This window comes from Neomonachus schauinslandi, chromosome 14, assembly GCF_002201575.2.
Source record: "Neomonachus schauinslandi chromosome 14, ASM220157v2, whole genome shotgun sequence".
In the NCBI taxonomy this organism is placed as follows: domain Eukaryota; kingdom Metazoa; phylum Chordata; class Mammalia; order Carnivora; family Phocidae; genus Neomonachus; species Neomonachus schauinslandi.
The window spans coordinates 60154980-60179861 of record NC_058416.1 but is presented as its reverse complement, the minus strand read 5'-3'; the positions used below and the strand labels follow the sequence as shown (position 1 = coordinate 60179861).

At 39.9% G+C, this 24882-nt stretch overlaps 1 protein-coding gene across 1 annotated transcript in view; it reads right to left on the bottom strand.

The window, feature by feature from the left end:
* Positions 1-201: 201 nt before the first annotated feature.
* The window catches only part of NAPG (NSF attachment protein gamma), a 29200-nt gene continuing 4519 nt past the window's right edge, over positions 202-24882 (bottom strand). Inside the window, exons 2-12 of the mRNA XM_021689480.2 lie at positions 19494-19561; positions 17421-17505; positions 16663-16680; positions 15978-16008; positions 12196-12305; positions 12021-12087; positions 11671-11741; positions 6189-6267; positions 4288-4367; positions 3612-3741; positions 202-2558 (exon numbers count right to left, since the gene is read on the bottom strand). Of these exons, the coding sequence (XP_021545155.2) occupies positions 2418-2558; positions 3612-3741; positions 4288-4367; positions 6189-6267; positions 11671-11741; positions 12021-12087; positions 12196-12305; positions 15978-16008; positions 16663-16680; positions 17421-17505; positions 19494-19561 (880 nt within the window). The 3' untranslated portion in view covers positions 202-2417. The remainder of the gene's footprint in view (positions 2559-3611; positions 3742-4287; positions 4368-6188; positions 6268-11670; positions 11742-12020; positions 12088-12195; positions 12306-15977; positions 16009-16662; positions 16681-17420; positions 17506-19493; positions 19562-24882) is intronic.

Here is a 24882-nt window from a genome sequence, read left to right as displayed (position 1 = left end):
CTGGGTGATCAGTATCTTAAAAAGCTCAGATAGTTTAAACTCCTAGAGGTACTTAACTGACTCCCAGAGAACAGAACATACAACTTAAAAGAGAACAAAATATCATTCTTGTGTAATATAGCTGGAATCACATAAATAAGAATGTGTCCTTGGAAAAAAGGAAATAAGCAAAGCAAAATGAGCAATAGTAATAAATCATACTTACATAGTTTCAGGTTTTATTTTCATAATTATCTTCCCATATAAGCAATAATCTACATTTCCATAACAACACATTTAATATTTACTCATCAAAGAACTGGAAAAAATAGGAAGCACAGATTCCATACACAAATACCATAATATTCTGCGTATGTACAAATAAATTCAATATATTAAATATATTTCTAGATTGACTTCACTTACAATATAATAGAACACTGAGTATTCGATTCTGAGCATATTCATGCAGGCTTCCACTTTGGTAAAAGTGATGACACAAGTTCTGGAAAAGTTTTTCCTGTTGTAAACACACACGTTTCCCACTTCTGACCACATTCTCAGGATAAAGACTTCTGTACATGGAAAAATAAAATGCATGAAGATGGAACGAGGGCTCTTTCCTGGACACCACACAGAATAACCCTGACATCAAAGAAATATCCCCAAGTCCTGGCTTGTTAGTTCCTAAGTGTGGGCGGGGGGGGGGGGGGGAGGGGGGGGGGGGGGGGGGGGAGAGGCTGCACTTGAAAGAAATAGAGCCTTTCATGTTGTTAAAGGTCAGCTGCCCTGCTGATACAGAATGCACTGAATTACTCATTTTTAATATGTAAAACTTAACTTTTCCAAGGCTGCAATGGGTAATGTAATCTATAAACAAATGGTCCAAAATACCTTTTAAGTGCTGCCGAATCGGTTTAGACAGATGGTTGCTTAGCTCACATGAGCATGAACATGAGACTCCCGAAGTTTCCGACTGGATCTAAAGGGCCCAGCAGCAGTGGTGGGCTCTCGGAAGTATTACTATGCCATTCAGTACAAATGTCTAAATACAGCCTCACTGAGATTGTTCAAAAGTTCGTCTCCACACAATTATTGAAAATGAGCTGCTGCCGCAGAACTATGCAAGTAACTTGAAGAATCAAAGCATTAAATTTGTTACTGTTTTAAATCAGATCTTCAATAACAACTTCTACCCTCCCACCCCCCAGCCAAGCGCACTGGCCACAGAAGATGCCATCCTGGCTAAGTCCTCCTCTCCCTCAGAACCAGCTGTGGCTAAAACCAGACATCAGGATGGACCTTGGCGTCTTCAGGGAGCAGCAAACTGTGCACCTGCACTTGGAGAAGGTCGGCTCTGGGAAGAGGCAGATGGGCTATGTAAACGGGGACCACTCTGGGTGGCATCTGCCTGCAGAACGCACGCTGCTGCTGACGGGTGCCTCTCTTCAGTGAATAGATTTGGAGATGGGGCCAAGCCGCATGCATGAAAAAGGAATGCTTCACAAATAGCTTTCTAGGACTGCCTACAAGAACTGACATATTGGCAGCTCAGTCCTCTCAACAGAAGCACCTCCGAAACAGTTCTTCCCATTCAGCTACACGCCTGCGGTATACAGAGTGTCCCCATGCCACATTAACTGTCCCGCCACAGCTCTAGATGAATCACATTATTTCGGAGGGAACAAAGGTCTATATTCTAGACTGATGGGAACATTACCTATTTGTTAGAATGCACAATAGTCCTCATTAGTTCCCATTTAGCCAAGAACCAAATGGATTTGGAGACAGCTGCTGTGTGTTTTTTTGGTGGAAAAAATGTATTTCAGAAAGGAGCTGAATATAGCTTCAAAACTTTCAACTTACAACATAAGACTTTAAACATACCTTTTATGGGCTAAATAATATTGTAAGGCTCATGGGTCCTGTCCCTGTCTTACCTCTGAAAAGATTTAAAGATTTGATAATTTAGATGTATCTAATATCAATGGGGATAAACTTCCTTTTCAAAACAAAAGTTTAAAATACTACTTTGTTTAACTCAGTAAACTTCACTTTTAGCAGCAATTATTAAATAAAATGTAAAGGAAATCCTCTAACAATAAATCACAAAAGCCCAAGAAAAAAGAATTTCTATGCCTAGTGTCCCTTTTATTTAGAACACAATTTGTGGCTTGCAAATTTAAAAATCAACTGTATTAAAATGTGACCGTATATTTTTCTGTTAATTCCTGCTGATGTCTTAGAAAGGCTCTTATGTAAAGAAAAAAAAGTGTTTTCACATAGTGGGTACTTAGGGAAATGATGACTAAACAAGGGTCTTTATTAGCATTTTCAAAACCACTACTGCAATGAAGTCTGGATCCCCTTAGACAAGGTCCAAGTCCATGAATGGCGTGTCAGGACTCTTCTCTTCCTTTCTGCGGCAAAGCAAGGCCCTAGCACAGGCCTCCTGCGTACTCGTCTTCGTCTTCCTCCGCAGTGGGGGCCGTGGCGCCTTCAGACTTAGCCTGTGGTGCTGCAGATTTCTTCTTGATTCCCCCTCCTGGAACCACCAAACTCAGGCCTAGCTTAGCATACTGTCAATGACAAAGCATGTTCTTAGAAGCCAGATAACCCGAATCTCAATATGCCACGTGTCAACAGTAGCTATCAATAAGAGACGGATCTTCATTTTCTACCTCAGGAAAACCAATACTACCATTTAGATGGAAAAACAACCACAACAAAATTCAATACTTTCTGCCATCAGATGGCTTGTGACCGTGACGTGGCAGGTACACAACTGGTAAAAATATCAGTTATACATCACACTCAGGAATTGGGAGATAATCAGGACACACTCAGCTAAGTAATACTTGCAGTGCCTACAAAATAAACATCTGCTGAGTAAATGAAAAGAGTTAAGCTAGGGACAAATTCTTTAAAAATAATCAGACTTACAAAAGCCTATGTAAAACTTTACCTGGAAAAAAACAACAGATTCCTTCTACATACATCGTTACAAAAAAACCCTGAAGGTCTCAAGCTGATCTGATACCAAATCACATGAGCAGGGGCTCAGAAATCTAGTGAAAAGGGAAAGCCATCACACTCAGGTTCTGAATACAGCAGTGTGTGAGGCCATTTCGCACATGCAGACCACTCTATTCTGCGGGACAGGCTGGCAAGACAGGGACCAGTGGCTTACAGGTGAGTTAACGGAGGCTTACAGAGTTAATTACTAACCTGCATCACACAACCAGCTGTCACAGAAGTGGGCCTCCAACAAGTCTATCCAATTACAAAGGCCACTACCTGATGAGCCCCTTTCAGACAGTGAAGCCTAAAACACACTTAAACTAAGCAACTACAGAGGTCAAGGGGTAGGAGAAGAGGCTAAGAAATGGAGCCCAATTAAAAAATACACATACAGTCAATACCACTGGATGGCTGAATAAATGGCTGTAAACCCACATGGCTGACATCGCAGCCATCTAAGCCTACGGTGAAATTCAGTGCCAATGCCACATTCCTTTGTAAGCAGTGGCTGGAGGTAAAAAATAGAGGGGGAAATCTCACAAGTCCATAGGAGAAAAATCATCTCGCTAGAAGCCCCCACCTGTCAAGAGGAAGGACAAAAGGCCACTTACATCATTGTCCATGTACTTGAAAAGCGGCGAGTTGCAGACCTCGGACACTTGGTCTTGGTCCTGCTGGTCGTAGCCTTCAAGGAGCTGCTCCAGCGCAGCACAGTCTTCGCTCCCGCTGAACCCTGGGATGCTACAGCAGGCAGGAGTCACAGGTCTCCGCCTGTCCCGGGGCTTCTGCCTCCTGCCCCCACCCCCAACAGATGTTTGCCAATAGCTGCAGACATTTTTGTTAACAAGTGGCTAGTGGCCTGGGATGCTCTAGACATCCCACAATGCACAGGACAGGCCCGAGAGCAAGGAATTAGGCAGCCCGAAATGTCAACAGTGCCCCGACTGGACCACTCATTTTAACTACCTCCAACAAGAAATGATCTTCCTGTAATGCAATCTGAGAACATTTCTCTACTCTTTTTTTGGTTCTTTTCTTCTCAGAAGGCAAATGGAACAAAATCACCCTAGCCATTCACTCCCATGAAATCCCCAGGAGAAAAACCCAGGAAAGATCACAACTTGTAAAAATCCTGTTGAAGCGGTAGGTAAGTCCTCCTACCACCGTGAAATTTATTAAAAACCAAAACTAGCTTCATGGACAAGAAGAGCTGTGTAAGCAGTGATCTTACACTGACAGACAGAAATGCTAACACTGCAGGTCAGGACACGGCTGCCAGCGTCTTACCTGTAGCTCTCCCTGACACACCGCTCGGCAGCCACGTAGTCACTTCTGTGGAGATGAACTAAGACTTGAGCAATTGTTTTCTAAAACAAAAGAGGGGATTATGATCCAAATTGACATCTATTTATTAGTGAAGTCAATTTCCTGACATCTGAAATTTAATTTTTCGAGTCTTGGCTTGCCTACAGAGATTGGTAAATTCTTAGTAACTTCCACGGGACATGCGAGGGAGAATACCCTGCGGCAAGCACTATATCCCAAACGCTACTGTGCACAGAAACCACTCCAGGTCCTGTTAAATGAAGACTGATTTAGCGGGGTCCGAGGCAAGCCTGAGACTCTGCTCCCAGGTGGTCCCGATACTTCCAGTCTGAGGACCACACTGAATAACACAACTTAGAACACAAGCACCACACGTTGTAAAAAAAAAAAAAAAAAAAAAGTCTCGTAACTATCTATATAGGTTTAATCTTGAAAAGGGAAATCTTGAAGCAGGACCCATGACTCCACAATACTTTGGAATTCTTAAATACTAGGAAAAAGGTGAATGAACAAAAACTTTAGATAATAGGAACAATACTATTTATACGCCAACAAAGGCATTAATAAGACCAAAGATGTGACTGATAAGATCTTATTGGCAAACAGCTCTTCAAAAAGTGTTTTTCCATCTTTTTTATTTTTCAGAGGACTTTTATGGATCTGTCCTTAAGTTCACTAATCTTTTATCATCTCCATCATCAGATTAAGTTCATCCAGTATTTTACTGCAGACATTTGCTTTTTCAGTTCCAAAATTCTCATTTAGTTCATTTTTAGTTTATATTTAAAACATAATAAAACAAAAACAGTTCTTTTGTCCATTCATCTGTTTACCTTTGCACCTCATGGAATAGTTAAGATAGTGGCTTCAAAGTTGTGACCTGGTAATTTCCACATCTGGGTCATCTCTGGATTGGCACTGGTTGTCTTCTCTTGGGAACTGGTCCTATTTTCCTGACTTCCTATGTTGAGTGCTTTGGGACTGTATCCTGGACACTGTGGGTGTTCTGCTGCGTAGACTCTCCTATACTTCTCAGGACAGTGTGAAGGTTTTCAGCAGGCAATGCAGCAGTCAGGCTCAGATGCATGGTCTGTCCGCACGTGGTGGGCAGTGGCTCTAGTCTTCAGTGCCTCTGCCCCCTGCTGCGGCTCGGCCCCAAGCAAGAGCCCTGACAGGGCGCTGTGCATCCTGGGCGGCGATCAAACCTTACTGCAGCTCTCAAAGCCTACGCTCTGCTGCTCTGGGTCTGTCCACCACACGCAGAGCTGGAGGATAACCCCAGGCGCCCGCTCACACCCACACTCAGGATTCCTGGGTTTTTCTCCTTGCTCCTAGCTCACTGTCCTAGCTCCTCTGACCAAAGAGACTCAGGCTCCTGGGGTGTTTTATCTGCTGCACCACTCTCATAGCTGCTGCTCCATGACTAGGGCTCACCCTCAGAGCAAAGCCAGGGGAGAAACAAGAAGACAATGGGGCTGCTTTTCCCAGTCCCTCCAGTTAGAAACTTCGGATAGATGGGTTCCTTGGGCGTTTTAGGTGCTGCACCGTCTGCTGCCCAGCTCCATGACTGGGGGCTTCTCTCAAGCAAGGCCACAAGAGAAACAGGGACACCCACTCCCGCACCGGCTGCTTCTCCAAGTGCTCACTCCTCTTGCTCTTATTTTTCAGAGTTCAGAAGTTTTTGTATTTTGTCCAGAAGTTTTAGTTGTAATCAGCAGGAAAGATAGGCTATAGTGGGTTTACTCTATCTTGGTCAAAATTATTTTTTAAAATATCCATGGAATGCACTCTTATGTACATAGTTATACCAATATGAAAAATTAACAAATATAAAGCCAAAAATAAGCACTTTCAAAACATACCTTGTAACAAGTTGGATAATTCTCAATCTCCTTATAAATATTTTTTTCTTTCTGAATAGAAAGTGCTGCCTCATCAAACCTAAAGACGAAACAAAGAAATGTCAAATAAGGCAGCTCTAAATGATCTAAAGCAGAGATCACTTTTCTATTTGATATTATAGATTCTAGCAAAAGAAAGAAGGCATCAGGCATATTTAACAATTGCTCTACAACAAAGTTTCCATGAGCTCTGCACATCTGGCTTATCTTTTAAACTCTTTGATTTGCCCATTCATGCATCAAGCAGACAGACAAAAAGCAGAAGAACTTAAGGATAGGTTACTTCAAACGGAGTAGTTTAAGTCTGGTAAAGATCATCCATTAATGAGTATCTAACCAATTCAACAAACTGCTCTGCAAGCTTTTGTGAAAAGCATTAGAAAAGCCCCGATTTAATCATCCCAGAGTTCTTTCCTTCCACTAAAGCCATCCAGACACCCCCAGAGCACCTCCTGCCTGCTGGAGAATTCCCTCTCCCACTCCGTCCTCACTACCATATTCCCCACTGCTGCCTCAGTGAGCCAAAGACAACGTCCTTCCTGCCAACTCTCACCCATTTTCCTTTTCTTCCATCCCACTCAGGTGGCAGGATGAAGAGGAAAGGCATTGCTAACACTGTTGCCCCAATCCTCCAAAGCCCTAACCCTTCCCCTCCCCCAGCCTCAAGCCCAGCACGCCCTAAGCAGCTCCTCACCTCTTCAGATAGGTGCATCGTGCCCCTGTCCTGGGACTCTCTTCCTGGCATCTAACCTGTGTCTAAAGGAAGTGTGCAGGCCTCACCCATCTCTCTCACCTCAAAAGCCAAAATGGCAAGCAGTCTGCATGTTAGAATGCAGTGGGGGAAAAAGCTGTTTTGTAACCCAAAATAAAATATAAAAATGTTATACTATACTTTTCTGTATGTTAACAATTATCTTTTAAAAAGATCTGTGCACATGCATACACACACAGTATGGCTTGTTTTAACTCATATGAATTAAACTGAATTTTTGTGGGCCATGCCCTGGCTTACTACCTCATACAATAAGGCTCATTGGAGAAATGCATTCTGAATTTCCAAAGATCAACTTGCTAAATTCTGGGAACAAAGCCAGTTTATAAATTGGGCACAGAAGCAGACTTCTAAGATTGTTCCCCAAGATTCTTGCTCCTCATATACACTCCTTGTATAGTCTCCTCTTGAATGTGGGCACAACCTCTGAATATGATGGAACTCACTCCTGTGAGGATACTAATCAACTGACTTAAGTGAAACAAAGAGAATGTGTGGATGGGTCTGACCTAATCAATGAGCACTTGAAAGATCAGAGATTGAAAGTCAAGAGAGACGTGCTCTCACCAACCTTGAAAAAGCAGCGAACTACCATCTTATAAACTGTCCAGTGGGCACAAGCCAAGGAACTACAGGCCACAGCACCTCTAGAGCTGAGAACTGCCCCTAGCCAATAGCTAACAAGAAAACATGGGTGTGCATCCTAGAGCTGCAAGGAAAGGAATCCTGCCAACAACCAGTGAGCCTAGAATGAGATTGCAGTCATACCAGACACCTGAGTCTAGCCTGGTGAGACCCTGAGCACAGGATTCAGCTACACTGCGCCTGGACTTCTAACCTACAGACCTGTGAGACAGTAAGTGATGTTGTTTTAAGCTGTTGGGTTTGTTTGTGGTTGTCAAATAGAAAAGGAAATTAATATGGGAGATTTTATCTATCTGTATCATTTGTAATTATGACCATGAGCTTAGCCCAGACTCTATTTATAAAAAACATTACACCAGAACATTCAGTGACCATAACATCCACATTATATTATTCTAGTAGGAATCTTAATGTTTTAAGGTTTTCACATATTTAACTATAAAGACTGCATTCTTCCCACATGACTTATTTCCTTGGCATAAAAATAGCATTTCCATGTGCTAAAAGCTAGCTAGCAAAACAGCCATCTAAGAGAAATACTGTGTATTTATATGTAATCAAAAAAATCGATCAACTTGGCTAAAAGTCCATGAAATTGACACATAAAGCCAATTGTTTTCAACTGCATCCAGGAAATTACTCATAAGTTATTATCATGAAACCCAGAGGTAATTCTTAATACTCCTAACAAAATAAAATGCATTTGGTTTTGCTAAAAAGAGAATAAATTGTTTTTATCTTCCTGTAATTCAAAAATAAAATAAAATGTAAGCCCCACAAAAATTATGTGCATACGACAGTAAATTGTCATAGGACTTCACTCAACCCAGCTTTCAATGGTCATCTCCCTCACCATGACTCAAAACTCCTCCTCTGGCCCCAACTGCCTCCTGAAGTCCAGAACATATTTTTAACTACCTACAAAAATTTTCAACCAATTCATCATATTGCCAACTAAGCTTATCACCCCAATAAACCTTGGCACCAAAATGGACAGGACAAAATTATGCGAGACAGAAACCTAGTGATTATGCTTAACTACTAGTAGTACCTACTCCACAAACACATACTCGGGCCTCCCTGAGTTTATAATGTAGTGACTGTCTCACTCAACTGGTAAGAGTCTGAGAGCCTTAGAAGTGGGGAGTCAGGTGGGGGTAGGGGGGGTGGTTAAATGACAGAGAAGTCAGATTCTCCTCCTTGTTGGGAATCATGACAAAGCTCTGGAAAGCTCTGGATTTGGTTCACTGAGTGCCAACCACACAGTGTTGCCAACCAGCTCAGCTGCCACAGAACTTCTCTGGAAGGCAGAGGAATGTATGTCTCCCTGCTAAGTCAGATCAACTGGAAAGGCCTTTTCCAGGAGGGAACAAAGGCACTGGTGTGGGACTGATTTAAGGCCTCACAGATGCAACCTAATTAACTCTGACTCACTTTTGAATTACAGGTCTCCAGAAATAGGGGAAGAGCAGGAGACTAATACAAACATATTACATAGATTATTTAATTTTGCTATACTAAGATATAAACTATTGTTAAGTTAGAATTAAATGTTACTGTAAAAATATAGGCATATTATTTTAATGTAACAAACATAAAACTTAAAATTGCATGTTATACCCTATTAGATGTTATTTTTATAAACATACAAAATTATTATTTTCTTTTAGACAAATGGCAGCCCCAATTCAGATTATAATGAAAATATATATTCAAAATATTCAAATATCACATAAATTTTCCCAGCTATCTTTCTATTAATAAAAATCCTCCAGGTTTTTCTCACCCTGCACTATGAAAATTCACGATGGCACTACTGTGACAGCTGACTTTTAATTTTTTCATGCTATCCATACGCAGTGGTAGTTTTCAAATACTAAATTCCTTAACACTCCTGAATAAATTTAAATCAATTTTTGTATCATTATAGAACTTAAATTATTTCCATAAAATTTTTGTTTAAAACACTGCATGAAATACTATCAATTTTCCAATGCATTTTTACTAAAAAGAAAGAAAAAAGCAATAAAACAAAGTATATAAAAGATGTACCGGTTGCCCTAGATGTATAAATGTCCACCTTTCCAGCATCTCCATACCACTCTCCATGACTGTGAAGAAAACTTGGTATTTGTTCTAGAATAACGGTTCTCATTACACACATCACAAACAACCAGTAACTTCTGCGAATGATAGTGGCTACCACTCCACGGTGGAGCTTTCCAGAGGAACATGCCTATGTAGCTGGAAAACGCTGCATAGCTGCCCTCCTGGGGAGGTCCTGGCCCGCTCCTCCCCTTTGCTACTCCAGCTACAAGCCAGCTTTAGATAATCTCAGTCTGGAAAACAGAAGGGGAGCAGATGCAAAAGGAGAAAGACCCTAGGGAAGCTGAAGCAGAGCCCATGCCTACATAGAGAGGGGTGCTTACTCTCTGCCCCTACCTCCAACTTCCGCTTCTTAGGCCTTCAGTGGTTAAGGAGCCTCGAGCCCTAAGAAAGCACTGGGGGCCGTGGGGGAGGACTGTTAGGGGAGTGGATGAGAAAAGGAGGTGAAAGTATGCCAGAACGTGCCTGTCTGCCCTAGAATGATAGAGCCCAGGGCGCCATTCCCTGTTTCTATAAGTGCGAGGCCCTGCTCAAAGGATCAGACTCTAGGTACTATCTTATAGTTCAGCTCTTTGGAAACACCTGGGACTATCACCACAAACAGCTCTGGTTCCGTAAGAAGCCCTTCCAGGGGGCGCCTGGATGGCTCAGTTAGTTAAGCATCTGCCTTCAGCTCAGGTCATGATCTGCGGGGTCCTGGGATTGAGCCCCACATCGGGCTCTCTGCTCAGCAGGGAGCCTGCTTCCCCCTCTCCTCCTCGCTCATTCTCTCTCTCTCTCAAATAAATAAATCTTAAAAAAAAAATTAAAAAAGAAACACTTTCATGGACTAAACTGAACTTACTATACTACCATTTATAAGTTGAGAATTGCCCGAGTTAGCACTCCAGGCGTTTGCATTTCTAGGAAGCCAAGAGAATTAAGAAAAATAAAGGTAATGACCCAAGGCTGATATGTATAAATTAAATTCTGCCTCATGGCTTAATACAAAAGTCCTAATTTAAAAACAAAATAAAAATACTATTCCATTTAGACCAACAAAAAAACCGAATCAGTGAAAGAAAGTCTTATGCAGTAGTCCATCTAAATACCAACATGCAAGTGTTATTAATTCTTTTATTTATTCTGATGCTACTTTAAGCCTGTTTGAATTATATTTTAGAATCCGTAGTCTCCATGAAGACATTAAATTCAATCTCAGAAAGGGGTCAAAAGATTCTTTAGTCATTTGTTTTTTGGTTCCTTCACAAAATTATCTTGCGTCTTTTCTGTCACTGGGGAACTAGGGGCAAATTTTAATGAAAAGATCTATCTTCAGACTTGTAGTTTTCTAAGTGTGTTTACCTTAAATACTACTAAACAACATCTTGGCAAACAGAATCTTATTAATGACAGAAAATGTTTACTAAGCTTAAATTAAGGTAAAGTAAAAAACAAAGGAAAAGCCAATAGGATTCTAGGTTTCTGGGGTCCATCTATTTATGCCATAAGTCAAATGTTCAAAGGATGAAAAACAAATACCAAATACCCTATTTAACGACACTATTTGGCAAGAACCTATCAATTTTCATGGGTGAGCACTTAGATATTTACGCAGATATTTCTCCTCAAGAAAAACACATTATAACCTAACCAAATAATGTATCAAGAAAACTGCTCTCTCATGCTGCTGAGCCAGGTTTTAACCGATAAAAGCACAAGGCATGATACATTTCGGCATCGGTTTAGAAAAACAGCAAATCTTTTGATATTTAATTCAGTATTCCATCTTGTAGGCATCACTCTTTCTACTAGGCATCCTGGTATGCCTATGTCTTACACCAAAAAGATTAATAAGCCATTCCCCAAATTACTTCACAGTTCCAAATGTGGACTGGAGGTTTACCTGGATCCACAGGAACACAGTTCTGGAAAGCTTACCTGCGTCCTCGTACCAACAGTCTAGAGGCTTTTCCTAGTAATTCAACTGCCTGTCGTAACCGTTCCTCATTCTGAAGGAATCAAAGAAAAGAGACTATTGACTGCTTTAATCTAGGAGTCTTTTTTTCCTCCCAATAGTTATTTGATAAACAAGTAACAGCACTCGATCAAGATGGCAGGGGGGAAATACCAAAGCTGTTAATCCATTTTATTAACTAATAAGAAAATAGTTCATCTGTGAGCACAGAAAAATTTTAAAAAGCAGTCACTGCATTTCTCTATTTTCCCAAAGGCTATGGATCTAAACATTCTAAGTATACTTAAAGGGAAAAAATCAAATTCGAACTTACTTCAAACACATTAGCTGTCTGTTGATATAACTGTACAGCCTTTTCTGGATCTACGTTTTCTATAAGCCTATATTAGACAAGAAGATGGGACGTATATGAGCAATACGTTTTTCAAAGGACTTCATTAAGACAGCCCGCCAGCGGCCCCCCCGCAGCGAGCCGTGCGCACACTCACTTGCCGGCGCGCTCCAGCGCCATGGCTGCTGTGTCGGGCGTGCCGTTCTCTAGGTACATCGTGCTGGCTTTCTCAATCAGCTGAATGGCCTCAGGGAGTTTCTGCATCTCCTTCAGGCAAAGCATCCAGCACAGATCAGTAAGTGCATCAACTTACATGCAGAATTAACAATCTGAAAATCATTTTATTCCTAATTCATGAAGGTAGATGATTCAAAATGTTATACAACAACAAATACATTTAAGACAAAATGCCTTCATATGGTTATTCTTCCCCACCAAGCTTCTTTTAGCTAAACTAAAAAGGTATCAGTTAAGTCTACACAGAGTTCATCACCACTTTAGAGTTTCAGAAAAACTTTACAAATGGTTGAACCCAAAATGCTTGCTCTTAACTGTTTTCTAAGATTTATAAATTCTTTGAGCATTTACTGAGTCCCTACTACAAATGAAGCCTATGCCAAAGGCTGCGAACCGGCAGCTAAAGGGCTATACCTCATTTCCAATTGCATCTTGCTTCAGTAGTTTTAAATCAGATCCTTTTAAAAAGGTTCTGTTCTATGGCTTTCTACTTTTATAAAAGATCACAAGCTGTGGCATCAGCGGGCCCGGGTTCCCACATGGCAAAAATGGGTTGGGGCTGTCAGCAGCTGTCCCTGGAGGCATGGTGCCTCCTGGCAGTGGCCGCATTTCTCCCCACTCCTGCCTGCCCTCCACACCTGGGCACGCCAGTCACTCCCCACGCCCTGAGCTCATCTGAGTCTCCAGCCCTCTTCCAAGATGAGTGCCACCAACACATGAACTCTGTGTCTTACTATGAAATCATAGGTCTCAGCATCCTGTGGTCCTTGTATTATCACCAAATCAAAACTCTTCTTAAAAAAGGAACAAAAGTCATTTAAAAGCTAGACATAAAGTTTACAGACATTTTCTACTTAGGGTTGCCATAGTAGATCTTGAAGTAGGCTCCATGCTGACAGCTCCAGGGCTGTTTTCAAGTCTGACTATTCAGTCCCTCACTGAACTGACAAATTCTTTAGGATACCAAACTTGCTGGTCTCATTCTTACTTCCACCTAAAACTTTTTTATTATTTAGCTATGGAGTAAAAAAGAATGAGCTACCTTCTTAAAAGTTACACTATTTTATATTCTTCCCCATGGTCTTGTAGCATGCCAAAATCATCAAGAAGAAAATAAAAATACGCCTATTTTAGTGGTTTGTGTGCCTTAGTCACCTCCCCGTTTCTGTGGAGCAAATAGGATACGAAATCTTTTTTTTTTTTCTTCAAGATTTTATTTATTTGAGAGCGAGAGAGTGAGAGTGAGAGAGAGAGAGAGAGTGGGGCAGAGGAGAGGGAGAAGCAGACTCCCTGCCGAGCAGGAAGCCAGATGCCAGACTAGACCCCAGGACACTGGGATCATGACCTGAGCTGAAGGTAGACGCCTAACAGACTGAGCCACCCAGGCGCACCCAGATTATGAAATCTAACAGCTGTAAAATGACAGAGCCAGAGGCTGCTCCAACAAGCGGTGTCTTCTACTCTGCTTCCTTCTACCTACTATCACTTCCTAAAGCCTTGTTTGGGGATGAATATGAAGGTCTGTATGACAATCTGATGGAAATTTGAACCCACAGAATTAACACTGGGCCTTGTAGCTCAGGACCCCTAATGCCGTTGAGGACTGTCTAAAGGCATTTAATTTAAATACAAGAGCATGCCAGAAAGCATTTTCTCTTGTCTTTTCCCCTATCCACTAGGTTTATTTTTCCTTCATTCAAAGTAGTACCTTCAAATCCTCAAATTAAACAGATACTAAAGCAACGGAAATTATGTCTAAATAATATCTTTTGATGAAGACTCAAGTCTTAGCACAGCTGTTAGAATATAAACTGAAGCTGTGAGGATTATATATTATAGTGTTCTAGCATTTTTGTACTTTAAAGGAATGTATCCTAATAATAGGCACAAAGTACACCAAGATGACAAGAGCCATCTGGGAGCTTCCTAGTTCTCAGGGGAACTGGGACAACAGAAGGTCGGGGCAGATAACCTGGCTCCTTCAGCTATAAAAAAAATTCTATTTGCTAAGAAATTGCTGCTGATAACCTGACCTGCATCACCTAATATCAATCTGGTTGCACATTTGTTTTATCCAGAAAAGCTTTATTCCAGTGGCTATGTAACAGCTTCTTATAAGGAAGCATCATAATTTAAATATTTTATTATTAAAAATTTAGGTAATTGCTATCTTTGTTAAGCAATATGCAATAAACATTTTTACACATAAATCTTTGCTATCTATCTCTTTACAAGAGAGTTACAAAATTGGAATTCCTGGCTATGAAAATTTTTAAAGCTGTTGATATGCATTATGAAAGTAATTTTTTAAATGACAGTAGAAAATCTGCATTAAAAAGCTAAATGTAAAGTGTAGGATAACTGTGTATAGAGCATTTTCTCAATTTGTGTGTGTATATAACTGAAAATGTATGCGCACAGAAAAATAACTAGGAGAAAAAAAACCTAAATACATTACTAACATTTTTTGGTCTTTCCAGTTTCTACATGTTCTACAATGAGCATGTACTCACTTAAAAAAATCAGCAAGATTATAAAAGTCACAGAAATTTTAAAAAAACACAAGTTTTACTAAAGTGTGAGTTCTTAGGGGTGCCTGGGTGGCTCAGTCGTTAAGCGTCTGCTTTCAGCTCAGGTCGTGATCCTGGGGTCCTGGGATTGAGCCCCGCATCGGGCTCCCTGCTCTGTGGGAGGCCTGCTTCTCCCTCTCCCACTCCCCCTGCTTGTGTTCCCTCTCTCGCTGTCTCTCTGTCAAATAAATAAAATCTTTAAACAAAAATAAAAATAAAAGTAAAGTGTGAGTTTTTGTTTTTGTTTAAAGATTTTATTTATTTATTTGACAGAAAGAGACACAACAAGAAAGGGAACACAAGCAGGGGGAGTGGGAGAGGGAGAAGCAGGCCTCCCACCGAGCAGGGAGCCCAATGCGGGGCTCAATCCCAGGACCCCGGGATCATGACCTGAGCCAAAGGCAGATGCTTAACGACTGAGCCACCCAGGCGCCCCTAAAGTGTGAGTTCTTAAAACAAAGCTTTATAATAAATAATTCAAACAGCTTTTACTACATTAGGGAACATAAAAATGGAAAGGAAATGTTCAATTTCAATTGCTACTTGGCATACTTTGAGAGTGAATGTCATAAAGTGTCATAAAGTACATGTTTTTTTCTTACCACAACAGGATATTAATTTCCAGCCTGCTTTTAAGAGGCAGAAATATGAAAAGTGGCTCAGACACATGAGCCAATCTATTCTATTCAATAAGAATCAGAATTAAATAGCAATAGCCTAGGTCTAAGGTTCTCTTCAACGCCAACTTTTAAAAAACAAGCAAAAATCTCTTCTTTCTATAACCCAAGGGTAGTAAAAAATACATATACTTGTAAATTTTTACTACATTAAAATGTCCTGAAGTTCTCAGAAGTAGGGAAATCTCTCACACAGCTTTTTGTCTAGCAACACTCCTCTGGTTACAGAGCTTAGAAACTTGTTGTTCAATACAGTCTTAAATTTCACCTTTAAAACTCCCTATCTTAAGACACATACAATGTACCCTTGGGTCCAATTAGCATTACTTTGGATAAGAAATCTTAGCACCTCTTGCCTTACAGCTAGGAGACTTTTCAACCTCCACACAAATTTACTTTAACACCTTGGTTATTAATTCATTTTACCTACAGAACAGTTATGGCACATTACTGACCTTCAGCATCATGCCAGCTTGCTCATAAGCTCTGCAAAGAGAATATAATTTCTCAGATGAGATGTTAATGAAATAAGGGGGAGGAGAAACTTTCTACCACAGATATGAGAAGTTATGTCAATTTAAACTGGCTCAGGTACTACATATTGCTTTAGCTTTTAATAACACATTTTTTTTTTTCCTTTTTATTTTTGTGGGCAATAATGCCTTGGAAACAACAGACATCTGAGCTAAAGGGATTTTATTTTGCAGATGCAAAATTAAGTAAAACTCAGAAAGGTTAAAGGACTTTCTATGTGACAAATCTAACAAGTTTTGAAACAAGTAAATACTCTCCACAAAAGCAGGAGAAAGACCATTTCTCTCCTCAAGTACTATTAACTATCAAAGAAAGAGGGGAAAAAAAAGATTCTAACTTACTTGTTTTTTCATAGGTTATTGAAGAAAATTGTCCTAAAAATATTTGGTAAATTGAATGTAAACACTGCATAACTTAGTTAGGAGTGACTTAGTTTCTAAGGGTCAGGTAAAGACCAAAACAAATGGAAATGATGATTTTATTTAAATCAATACAAAATAATTCACTATTTATGGATTTGTAACTTAGGAAAAATTTACTGACCTACGGAAAAACATTTAAAACATAATCTCCAAATACATGAAAACATGGAAAATATTTACTTACTTGGCAGCATGAAAAAGACTGAATGGATGTAACAAAGTCAAAATTAAGGAAAAAAACCGAATCAACAATTTCCAAAGATCTGCTATTTAAAAAACAATGTCAACTGCCCTAGTTCATTCCAAAAGACAAATTTTACAAACAGATGAAGCAATCATTTTACGCCTGTTGCTGTCTCTCACAACTACATAATTCACAAAAACACTGACAAAACACTACATAGATTTTTAAGCTATTTCCACTGCCCGTTAATCTGAAAAGTGTCACTGCAATGCAAAGTTATTTACAACCATAATTTGAAAATGAGATAAAACAGACATCTTTTACTTAGTAAGTTTTAAAATACCTCAGGAAAATTTATTGTTTTAAACTACTTAAAAATCTTTTTCCAAATACCTAAGAAAGACTATATTTTAAAAATATTTACTGAGCAGTTTATACATTTCTAATACCCGCGCGACTGCTTCATTCTTCAGCACCTGTGCATTTCCCTCACTTCATCCCAAGGAAAATCAGCATCAAGCAAATGCAGAAACAACAGAAATAAACTCTCAAATACAGCTCTGCAAAAGAGTGTGAATCTTATGATTAAAAGTCTCTGTAAATGCTCCTTTGGAGTCTAAAAATACAGATTTTTTTCTAATCATTTTCTAATTTAATAGCATCGTAGTCCACATGTAGCAAATTTATAAAAGAAAATAATGAGTTGCTGTCCGAATCATCAAATTGTGGAATTTCTTTGTAAAGGTTGAAAAAGATACGCCCTGTTATTCTCATGGGCAACAGCTTCTCTCAGGCAGGCATCTTTTGCTTGCTCAAATTGTTTGGCATTTTTAAAAGCAACAGCTGAAATAGAACAACAACAACAAACAGACTTTCTAATCCATTGTTAAAAAAACTTCAAATGAATCATTACCAAAATCTGCATCATGGGGGAAGCATTAGAAAATATCCTTATTTTAATCAAATACGTTAAGAAATTTTATACAATGCTACTTTTTTCTAAGGAATTTTCTTACAACCTTTTTGATTACCAATAACTTAGAAGTATTTTCAAAAGTTTAGTGTTCTGTTTTGTTAAATCGTAGACTACTGGCAATAAATCAGTGCCACTTCCACTCAAAACCAAGTCTTTTTAACAGCAGCACCTAAGCTTTGAAAAACTAAGATCGCATCAGTCAAACCAATACCCCCAAATAACAGGTCCCATCACAAAAGACACTACCTTACTTCACCAGTTTTACATTTAATAATAAAGACAGTACTTTAGTTACAGTTTATTCCATCTTTTAAATTATTGAGAAACGGAAGACCAATAAACACATTCAACATTTGTACAACGAACCCTCCTTTTGGCACAATCTTGAAATAAATGTCTAAAACATTAATAATGCATTTCTTTTAAATAAAGCTTTTAAATTCTTTGGTAGGTTTCTATGAAAATGACATCTCCACTGTCCAAAGAGCTAAAATATGTTGCTCACTGTTGTAAAAGTGTCATCATCAGAGCAAAACAATAAGGAGTGGCCCTAAAATAGGATCTTCCAGATTTTGGGAAACTTGCCAAGGGTTCTTTACAAATAAGTAAAAAAGGACACTGTTAAAAAAAAAAAAAATTTGGTTAAAACCAAACTTAAAATTCTCTTTAATAAAATACTGAAAATAAACAAACTATTGACCTATTTTCATCCCTGGACTTCCACATTTTGCTTTTTAAAAAATTTACTCTAATGATTAAATATATTTTGCATAACTCCTTAAAGAAAATAAACAAAGGATGATTTAATGGGAAAATATGACCTGAAATATGTATTGGTGACAGCAGCTCCTGGTCTCAGATGCTTATAAAACAAACCTGGGATAAATTTCCCTCACGAGAGTTGCAAAATGTTGTGCCCTCCAGTTACAAAAGCGTTCTTATATAAGGTGTCCACAGAATCCATATGAAGTTTGAACTTTTAATAATTTTCCTTTTAAACAGGACGTATTTGCGTAATTCGACAGAGAATTTAGTCAGGATTTAAATAAAAGTGTTGAAGACTCATTAGCTTTCTATTTACCTGATTCCTCTATTCTTTGGTGATATACTGAAACTAAAGTCTATCAAAAGCACATTATGTAGGTGGTCTCTATGTTAGGCTAACAAACGTGATCTGAGCTATGACCGAAACACAACTGCAAATGTGTTCAGAATACTTCAAAAACCGCATTATGCTTTGCATCCAAAATAATTGTGCATATGCTGAAAGTTATCATTCTATAAATAAATGCTAAATTTTTAGTAAGGTCCCTCTCTGTTGCATATTGCAGATTTTTATCTTACATACAGATAAATTTATTCAAATACTTATATAGCTTAACACTTCACGAACATTTATCAGCATATCTCAAAAGTGTGGTTCTTAAAAAAACATGTGCCAAACAAACATAGGATTTGCAGATCTGCTCAGAATAAGGCTAAGTTAAAAAATAAAAAGTTAACAAAGAAAAGTCTTTATTCAATTATAGGAAGTATAATAGAGGCATATGGCAAAAACTCCTGGAAACAGTGTGCAACTGACTAAAGTTCAAGAATATCCGAACAATGCGAAAAACCTGCAGCTATGTACTGCCAACCCGACTCGCCCCTGCTGTCAGGAGAGAGCTGCAGGTCACTGGATCTCTAACTCAGCCCTCAACACATCTGAAAATAACAAGTGGGAAAAAAACAAGGGCTTGGGCAGGTTTGTTTAATTATTAAAATCTCACAGAAAGCATTAAGTGTAAGTATTTTGCAGAGATGAAGTTATCAGCCTATGTTAAGATCACATATTGGAGTCACACATCACACATACCTGCTTTTCCATATTCAGAAGCAGCACTGTCATAATCTGGTTTCCATTTTAAAAAACCAGTTTTCAGGCTAAAATGAAAAGAAGACACATTTAAGAGAAGTTCCCAACCACATTTATAAGTCAGAATCCTGCTTTAATGGCTTTGTAGGTGATTAAAAAAAGACACTGGGTACAAAGTCTCCATCTCACCCACCTCCACCCAAATTTATGTACAATGAAATACAACCTCGCCATTTTCCCTCTATCACAGACATGGTTTTCTCGTTTTGATATGTCTGTATAATAGCCAAGTACAGCAGAGATTCTCAGTGCATGGTCCCCAGACCACATTACCAAAAAATGTGCTAGACATATAAACTCATCTCACCCAGACCTACAGAACCACCAACTCCAGGGTGGCAGCAGCAATCAGGGTATAACAAGCCCTGAGGTGCATTATTTGAGACCCTCTGAAGCACAGCATCAAGTAAGCAGTTGGATTCATGAGACTGAAGCTCAGGAGAGGCTAGAGATATTAACTAAGGAGCCACTGGCATATGCCACACCAAGGGCCTAGTTAAGATCTGCCAGGGAGATCTCAGAGAGTGAGCCGAAAGACAACAGAATACAAACATTCAGAGCAATAACCAGGTTGAGAATTAGCCACCAGTGAACGGGAAGGACAGCCAGAAAAATGAGGATGTTGTAAGAACAACAGAAGCTGCTTTCTAGGATCACTACTGGTTTCTCAGATGTCAAAGCAAAGGTCCATCAATTTTCAGTCCTTACCTTACTTGCTCTTTCTTCAATATCTTATTTTATTTCTTTTTTAAGTAATTTCAGACTTTCAGGTTAAAGTAACTCAGTGACTGATTGGCGAAAAAAAGATGGCGGAGGAGTAGGGGACCCTATTCCAACTGGTCCCCAGAATTGAGCTGGATATCTACCAGACCATTCTGAGCACCCATGAAATCAACCTGAGATGTAAGAAGATCTGGATCTCTACAAACAGAATATCACGGGGGATTGGTTTCAAGGTACAAAGCGGGGAGGTGTGATTCTGCGGGCAGATATCGGAGGATGAACGGCAGTGGAAGGCAGCCTGGCCATAGGGATCCTACACCACCGGTGAGCGACAGCCTCCCACACTGGGGGCGGGGCACAGAATCGAAGACCGGTAGCGACGGGAAGAGGACTTTAGCGCAGCCCCCGGGGTGGAAACCCAGAACAGCGGGGTTGTGCGTGCAAACTGGGAGCGGCTGGCGGTTTTAGAAGCACAAAGGGCAGAGACGAGCCCCGACCTGGAGGCAGGACTGGGGGCGCTGAAGAGGGGCGCACAACCCAGGACCCTGCAGTTTATAGCAGCACAGACGGAAACGAAGAGACTATGGCTGGAGAGCTCAGTGAAGAACAGACTGCGATCTCTCTGCTCTGAGGCAGAGGGTTGGAAACGGTCTCTTCTGCTCTGACTCTCGGGGGAGATGCGGAAAGCTGCCAGGGAAAGCCGCCAGAGAACAAAAGCCCCCAAAAAACTGGTTCCCCCTGAGCCCATCCCCAGCCACAGGGGGGCAGGGGAACTCTTCCCAAACGGGGTTGCCTGAGTAATAGCGCAGCAGGTCCCTCCCCCAGAAGACAGGCTGGGAAAACAAGAGGCCAGCAACCCTGAGGTCCCTAGAAAACAGGTGCATCTTGCTTGGGTTCTGGTCAATAATTTGGACTCTATACATTCCCTCAACAGAATGACTAGGAAGAGGAACCCCCAAATTAGGAAAGACTCAGAGATTATGACTTATGCACCAGATTTACAAACGGATGCAGATATAACAAAGATGTCGGAGATGGAATTCAGGCTAGCAATTGTGAAGACAATAGCTAGAATGGAGAAATCAATTAATGGCAACATAGAGTCTCTAAGGGCAGAAATAAAAGGTGAATTAGCAGAACTTAAAAATGCTATCAGTGAGATCCAATCCAATCTAGATAATCTAACAGCTAGGGTAACTGAGGCAGAAGAGAGAATAAGCGACCTGGAAGACAATATAATAGATAAAAAGGAAAAAGAGGAAGCTAGGGAAAAAGAACTCAGAATCCATGAAAATAGAATCAGAGAAATAAGTGACACCATGAAGCATTCCAATGTCAGAATTATTGGAATCCCGGAAGGGGTGGAGAGACAGCGAGGACTAGAAGATATATTTGAGCAAATTGTAGCTTAGAACTTCCCTAATCTGAGGAATGAAACAAACATTCATGTCCTAGAGGCAGAGAGGACCCCTCCCAAGATCAAGGAAAACAGGCCCACACCCCAGCATGTAATAGTAAAACTCGCAAATCTTAGAACCAAGGAAACCATCTTAAGGGCAGTTAGGGGAAGAGATTCCTTACATACAGAGGGAGGAACATCAGAATAATGTCAGACCTATCCACAGAGACCTGGGAAGCCAGAAAGGCCTGGCAAGACATATTCAGGGTACTAAACGACAAGAACATGCAGCCAAGAATACTTTATCCAGCAAGGCTGTCATTTAGAATAGATGGAGAGATGCAGAGCTTCCAAGACTGGCAGAAACTGAAAGAATATGTGACCACTAAGCCGGCCATGCAAGAAATATTGAGGGGGGTTCTATAAAAGGAGAAAGACCCCAAGAGTGATATACAACAGAAATTTACAGGGACAATCTATAAAAACAAGGTCTTCACAGGCAACATGATGACAATTAATTCATATCTTTCAATAATCACTCTCAACGTGAATGGCCTAAATGTTCCCATAAAATAGCACAGGGTTGAAGATTGGATAAAAAGACAGGACCCATCCATATGCTGCCTACAAGAGACTCATTTTGGACCTAAAGATACCTCCAGACTGAAAGTGAAGGGATGGAGATCCATCTTCCATGCCAGCGGGCCTCAAAAGAAAGCTGGGGTAGCAATTCTTATATCAGACAAATTAGATTTTAAACTAAAGTCTGTAGTTAGAGACACAGAAGAACACTATATCATTCTTAAAGGGTCTATCCAACAAGAAGATCTAACAATTGTAAATATCTATGCCCCCAATATGGGAGCAGCCATCTACATAAGCCAACTGTTAACCAAAATAAAGAGTCATATTGATAACAATACGTTAATTGTAGGAGACCTCAATACTCCACTCTCAGCAACGGACAGATCATCTAAGCAGAAAATCAGCAAGGAAACAAGAGCTTTGAATGATACATTGGACCAGATGGACCTCATAGATATTTACAGAACATTCCACCCTAAAACAACAGAATACTCATTCTTCTCGAGCACACATGGAACCTTCTCCAGAATTGACCATATACTGGGTCACAAATCAGGTCTCAACCGATACAAAAAGATTGAGATTATTCCCTGCATATTCTCAGACCACAATGCTCTAAAACTGGAACTCAATCAAGAAAAAATTTGGCAGAAATTCAAACACTTGGAAGCGAAAGACAACTCTGCTCAAGAATGATTGGGTCAACCAGGAAATCAAAGAAGAACTTAAACAATTCATAGAAATCAATGAGAATGAAAACACATCGGTCTAAAACCTATGGGATACTGCAAAGGCAGTCCTAAGGGGGAAATACATAGCCATCCAAGCCTCACTCAAAAAATAGAAAAATCCCGAATTCACCAAATAACTCTACACCTTAAAGAACTAGAGAAAAAGCAACAAACGATGCCTAAGCCATGCATCAGAAAAGAAATAATTAAGATTAGAGCAGAGATCAATGAATTAGAAACCAGAAACACAGTAGATCAGATCAACGAAACTAGAAGTTGGTTCTTTGAAAGAATTAATAAGATCGATAAACCACTGGCCAGTCTTATCTGAAAGAAAAGAGAAATGACCCCAATTAATAAAATTATGAATGAAAGGGGAGAGATCATGACTAACACCAAGGAAATAGAAACAATTATTAGAAATTATTATCAACAACTATATGCCAATAAACTGAGCAACCTGGAAGAAATGGATGTCTTCCTGGAAACCTATAAACTGCCAAGACTGAAACAGGAAGAAACTGTCAACCTGAATAGGCCAATAACCACTAACGAGACTGAAGCAGTGATCAAAAACCTCCCAAAAAACAAGAGTCCAGGGCCTCACGGATTCTCTGGGGAATTCTACCAAACATTCAAAGAAGAAATAATACCTATTCTACTGAAGCTGTTTCAAAAAACAGAAACAGAAGGAAAGCTTCCAGACTCATTCTATGAGACCAGCATTACCTTAATCCCCAAACCAGGCAAAGACCCCATCAAAAAGGAGAATTTCAGAATGATATCCCTGATGAATATGGATTCCAAAATCCTCAACAAAATCCTAGCTAACAGGATCCAACAATACATTAAAAGGATCATCCACCATGACCAAGTGGGATTTATCCCCAGGATGCAAGGGTGGTTCAACATTCGCAAATCAATCAATGTGAGAGAACACATTAATAAGAGGAGAGAGAAGAACCATATGGTCCTCTCAATTGATGCAGAAAAAGCATTTGACAACATACAACATTGTTTCCTGATTAAAACTCTTCAGAGTCGAGGGATAGAGGGAACATTCCTCAAGTTCATAAAATCCATCTGTGAGAAACCCATAGCGAATATCATCCTCAATGGGGAAAAGCTGCAAGCCTTTCCCTTAAGATCAGGAACACGACAAGGATGCCCACTCTCGCCACTGTTGTTCAACATAGTACTAGAAGTCCTAGCAACAGCCATCAGACAACAAAAAGAAATAAAAGGTATTCAAATTGGCAAAGAAGTCAAACTCTCTCTTTTCACAGATGACATGATCCTTATGTGGAAAACCCAAAAGACTCCACCCCCAAATTCCTAGAACTCATCCAGCAATTCAGTAATGTGGCAGGATCCAAAATCAATGCACAGAAATCAGTTGCTTTCTTATACACTAACAACGCAACTGTAGAAAGAGAAATTAGAGAAACGATTCCATTTACAATAGCACCAAAAACCATAAGATACCTTGGAATAAACCTAACCAAAGAGGTAAAGGATCTATACTCTAGCAACTACAAAACACTCATGAAAGAAATTGAAGAAGACACGAAAAGATGGAAAAATATTCCATGCTCGTGGATCAGAAGAATAAACATTGTTAAAATGTCTATGCTACCCAGAGCAATCTATACCTTCAGTGCCATCCCGAACAAAATTCCAATGACGTTTTTCAAAGTGCTGGAACAAACAATTCTAAATTTGTATAGAATCAGAAAAGACCCCGAATCGCCAAGGAAATGTTGAAAAAGAAAAACAAAGCTGGGGGCATCACGTTGCCCGATTTCAAACTCTATTACAAAGCTGTGATCACCAAGACAGCATGGTACTGGCACAAAAACAGACATATGGACCAATGGAACAGAATAAAGAA